Raw genomic sequence first — 5,460 nt, 5'->3', positions numbered from 1 at the left:
AAATGGAATTAAGATAAGGAATAAAAGATATATTATTGTCAATAATATTGTAGGAAGTGGTAGGCACAATAATAGCATCATGAAATCGATGATGACGAATATATATATATATACATACAATATATATTCGATCCAGTTACTTTGAACATTTGGGTCGATTACTACAATTGAAATATCAAATTGATTGGACGTTTTGAAATTACACCTAGTTTTACCTCGTTGATTTGATACTACGTACGTTAGAATTTCTCTCAAAGAAGAGACGTAATCAAAGTTATTGCGGGCCGTCCACTTTCATGTTTAAGGAACAATCTTTGAATATAAAAAACTAATTTGCCAGCTTTGTTTTATTAAGTAGTTTGAAAAAATTAACTACAATCAATTTAAGATGTAAAATGAAACTTCTCAAAAGGAAAAAAAATAAACTAAAACCCCTAATAACATAATGTATATTGGTGGGAAATATTTTGGGCCGGCCCGCCCGGTCGTATATAATATTTTACATATATAATGTACCACTCAGCGTACCAGTGTACAAATATATATTTGGCGGGCCTTGCTACTTAGGACATCCGAGGTAAAAAAAAAATATATATATATTTATAGTCATGAATTACATAAATAATTATTAAAAAAAATTAAAAATTAAATATAATAAAAAAATTAAATTTTTAATAATAAATTTTATTTTTTTTAAAAAATAAATACGCAGCACTTATAAATATAGTATAGCTAGCACTACTCAGGATCAAAAGGTTTGGGGACAGAAAAGAGACGGGAAAGAAGAAAAAGAAAAAGAGTCGTTGGTCACTAGCTAGCTAGTTCTAGTTTAGTTCCAAACTTCCAGGCACGAAAGGATATATATATATATATATATATTATATATCCTGAATCATTTAAGAATAAATTTGTAAATGAAGAAGTTGATAAAGAAGAAAATAATTCATCTTTATCACCAATAGTTTCGAATATAGTTGTTCTCATTCATCATAGTTTGACTGTTTTAAACAAACTTTTTGAGTTTGATTTAGTCGCTCTTGTGAATGAGTATGGTTCAAAAGAAAACAGTGATAAGCGTAAAGCCTATTAGAGCCAGTCTGGTATCTAATTGTTGCTTTTATTTTTGTCCATTTCATTTGTTTTGTTGGTTCACAACCTCCACCCTGAGTTCTTACTTTGTCTGGTTTGTCTCCTTATTGTCCGTCTAGTACCTTAGTAAGATCCATTTTGCTACAGAGTGTATAGGGTAATATAGGTTGTCGGGTCGGGATAATGATGGTATTCGCAGGACCCTGAAGTGTATATTCAATGACTCGAACACTTGTATCTTTTGATCTTGTTTCACTAGATCCTATTAATCATTTCGAAACATTATTTACGATGATAATAACTATTTATAATAAAAATATATATTTTGACAAGAAATAATTATTTTTATTAAAAATAACTTATCACAAATAAGTAATTTTCTTATAATTTCAGAAAGCAACCGAAACATATATGTAGTATTGAAATTTTAAATTAAGCGGCTTAATTCCTTGATCAGTTTCTTCGATTGCTAGCTGTTTAAGTACTACCTATAAATTGAGGGATCCTAAACCAATTGATGAAGTTTCCTAAATATATAGAAGCTGATCGATTGGATGTTTACATATATAATCCATGGCATCATGGTATATTACTCTCCCATATATCCATCCTTTTCTATTTGTCATGATATCTCATAATGGATCTTTATCTATTTACATGGATTAATGTATCTGGCCGAAAATACATCTGTCAAAAAGGGTATATATATAATAATATAATATAAAGATAGAAATCCAGATCCTTATGATATGATCTGATCTGATCTAGCCATCTTGTCAAATTTCGAAAAGCAGTATTTTTAATCAGGACAGTTGTGTTGTGGTTGTATCAACGTGAGTCTGGCCTCATTGGGCTAAGCCTCAGTATATGATGCACTAGATCACAAAGATGCCCGCGCCGGCGCATGTCATCCTTTGGCATGAATAGAAGAAGCATAACATGATGGTAATTAATTGGCACATTAATACAAGTGATAATTTGCCTTTCCGAGGTGCTTAAACCATCGATTAATGCCTAATTATCACTTTTCTTGACTTCTGCCATTTATGGAGTTTTGCCCACTGTCCGTAGATATTTAAAATATATATAATATATTTTGCTTCGTAGTTACAACCCCATAGATATTACTGGTTTAAGACTGCGTGCCTACAATTTGTCCCACTGTGGATAGGCCACACATGCAGTCAGATCTAGTAATTGAAAGCACACTTTCTCATGTTTGTTTAGTCATTAATCATGATAGTGGAGTACTGCTGGTACATGCAGACCTAATGGCGGCTTATATACACACAAGTTCACAACTAATGGCGGCTTAATTAATTAGTATATATGGAAATTCATTGTTCGCATACGTTTGCAAAGAAGAAGAAAGCTGTTTATGCACAAAACAAAGCGATTGCAATGCATGAGAGAACTATTAAAAAGAAGTGATAAACTCAAAAAGGACTGTACCATTCAACTTATATATATATATATATATATATATTCAACTTATATATATATTTATTAGGATGGAAATATTTTAACTATAAAAAAATTATATAAAAATAAATTTATAAATTGATGAGATTTAATGTGATACGTTAAATTATAAATTTAATTTAATTATAAAATAGATCTAAAAGATTTCACGAAATCACAATAATTTATGAGTTTACTTTATATATATATATATTTTTTGTATATGTAGTAATTCTCTTATTAGAATATTCACAAGAACATTGGGCATGATATATATATATAGCTAGGTGTGGGACCGAAGGTCCTTGTTTGATATTACACATTTATTCTTGTTATAACAGGCCAGAGGCAGGGTGCTAACAAAGCTCCATCTTCCAAGTGCTAGTAAGATTAATTAATTATGTTTAGGTGCATGGGTAGTACTAAAGCCACATTCCTCTTCATGCCTCACACTAATGTCTCTCGGTCTCATCTGATCTTTGCATTTCCACTTCCTAATAAACTGAAAACTACATATTACTTCTCGGATAGCCTCCAAGCCTACGATGCATGACTATGTGGACCCTGTCGATCGAAAGGTCGAAGCTAGGTGAAGACTCAACATCCCTGGAATTTATCCCCCAATGTCTGAGTGCCACGTCATAGGAACCAAACGGCGAGAATGACACGTCAACAGAGGGTAAGGTAGGCCATAATCTTTTTGGGAGCTCCATCCTAACAATCACAACGTGTGGCTGGAAATAAAAGTCATGTAAAGTACTGCAGTGTTAGAAGTAATAATATAAAACACCCTTAAATCAACATCTTGATTGTTTTGTTGACTAAGCCTCCCAACTTACTTGCTTTTCTTCACCTAACCATTCATCCTATTTGCTTAATTTGGAACCTCAGTGCACTGAATAATGAAATGGAGATTGAGCATCCGAAAAATTCTAGAAACATATCCTTCCCATTTGCAATGTTATTTCAAAGCCTAATAATACCGTTTCATGTGTTTGGCCTGATTTATGGTTCAAGTAGTAACAAAGTTCTAGAGGGCTGGATTGAGATGGGATTGAATTACTGATCATGATATTTTGCAGTACTGACAGTCTGACCATATAGAAGTTGGAAGATGCAAATTGAGGTGCCATTTATGATTCAGTTCATGGGAATATGTATATATATATATATATAGTCATTTTTTGGAAAGTACTGTCTCGAATGATCTTAAGATTTCTCATGGATTCTTTTAAATCTTTTGGAAGTTGGTAGTTACAAATTCAGTTGCTGGCAGTTATGGGCGGTACGGACACTATTTTTTCTGCTCTTTTCTTTTCTTTTTTTAACCAAAGCATTCTGCTGTATATTTTATTTTACTTCGAATTAAAGCATAGTACCTGAAATCAAGAAGGCCTTTGTTTTACTTAGATATCACGAATTTAATGTTCTTTTTTCTTTCTTTTTTTTTTGGCTTTTGCCTTCTGGGTAGGATTTGATCATATGTCAATTTCCAGTCGCTGATGAAATCAAGTCGATCGAGCTGCTTGTGAATTGTATAAGGATGTTTCTTTGATCCTCACATTGTGTGACTCTTGATCAAGCATTGAAAGACAGGAAAGTGCAAAAAGAGAAACTCCTAATACACAAAATCCTGTAGAATTATTTATAAGCAAACAAGCCAGCACTCTCACACGCACTTGATTTTGTCATCTTGCATTCTAGATTATCAAAGGAAGACTCCGTCGTATATTATAGAGGTTAAGTTTCTTCAGGTTTTGTTTTTGGCGGAAAATATTGATGATTATGCAGTTGTAGATATATGGTGGTTTAAGGAAATTTCCAAAGGTTCTGATCCTGATCATGAGTGTTTTCATCATCGTCGCCAGCGACGTCCAAGCGAGGTGGGCTAAGAAGCATTCCTTCAGCCATATTCACAAGAACATTGGGCATGTCAAAGATCAAATCCTCGTCAACAAATTCATCAAACACTGGTCTTTCTGGTTCTAGTGCTTTTTGTGTTCCATCACCCTCATTCGCGGTTGAAGCATCTTTTGCAGCTCCCATAGCAGCTGCTGCAGCCCCTAAAGCAGCTGCAGCAGAGGCTGCAGCTGCTTGGATATCACGTGGGGAAGTGGAGGCGGGCACGGGCAAAGAAGAGGCTGAGTTGGGAAAGTTTAGTTGATCAGTATCTTGACCTTTGAGAGCAATCACTGCCACATCGTAAGCGACTGCAGCCATTTCAGGTGTAGGAAATGTGCCTAGCCAGATTCTATTAGGCTTTCTGGGTTCGCGAATTTCGGACACCCATTTCCCAGTACTCCGACGCCTTACTCCACGATAAACTGGGTGACGCCCCCTAGTGGGGGGTGCTGCCCCGGCAGTAACAGAGGCAATGCTGCCACTAGCTCCACTACTGCCTCCGCTGCTGCTGCTAGAACTCGTATTTGTGGCGGATTGTGAATAATGCTTCATGGTTTTTCACTTGGGTGAGGATTGGAAGATTGGCGGGAAGTTGGGACTGGTTCGTTGGAGGCTGAATGAAAGCCATTTATGGTGGATGAAATTTTAGGGCAAAACCGGGTTGCAGTGCGTAGAGTTATGTGAAGAAAGTGCAAACCAGTTGTTTCTGAACTGCGCTCGCTGAGGATTTTGGTGTAAGACAGCTTTGTGTTGGACATCTGGGTTGGACTGTGTTTTTGAGGAAAAACTATATCTTAATTAACATCAGTTATATGTAACAGTGAATTTTTGGGCCGCGTTAAAATATAAAATATATGATTCGATTCAATATCACTTCCTTTCAACTTTAAGTTTTTGAAAAAAACTGGCAATTTTAATGGCTGAAAAAGAATATATACACTCATCCAAGAAAAAACCCTAACGGGTTCAGTTATATATGTAAGGTACTAGCTAGGGCTTCACCGGACC

The 5,460-nt window shown here is 35.0% G+C and overlaps 1 protein-coding gene across 1 annotated transcript; it reads right to left on the bottom strand.

Annotated features, from left to right (window-relative positions):
- Positions 1-4,359: 4,359 nt before the first annotated feature.
- On the bottom strand, positions 4,360-5,163 carry LOC108985007 (ethylene-responsive transcription factor ERF024-like). Its single transcript, XM_018957129.2, has one exon. The coding sequence runs from the start codon at positions 5,002-5,004 to the stop codon at positions 4,360-4,362; it is 645 nt and encodes a 214-aa protein (XP_018812674.1). The 5' UTR covers positions 5,005-5,163.
- Positions 5,164-5,460: the final 297 nt, after the last annotated feature.

This window comes from Juglans regia, chromosome 3 (genome assembly GCF_001411555.2).
Source record: "Juglans regia cultivar Chandler chromosome 3, Walnut 2.0, whole genome shotgun sequence".
In the NCBI taxonomy this organism is placed as follows: domain Eukaryota; kingdom Viridiplantae; phylum Streptophyta; class Magnoliopsida; order Fagales; family Juglandaceae; genus Juglans; species Juglans regia.
Note: the sequence above shows the minus strand (reverse complement) of the source record. Positions and strands in the feature narration are given on the sequence as shown.

Coding starts and splice junctions, on each gene's coding strand:
- LOC108985007 (XM_018957129.2), bottom strand. CDS start 5,004: ATGAAGCATTATTCACAATCCGCCACAAATACGAGTTCTAGCAGCAGC.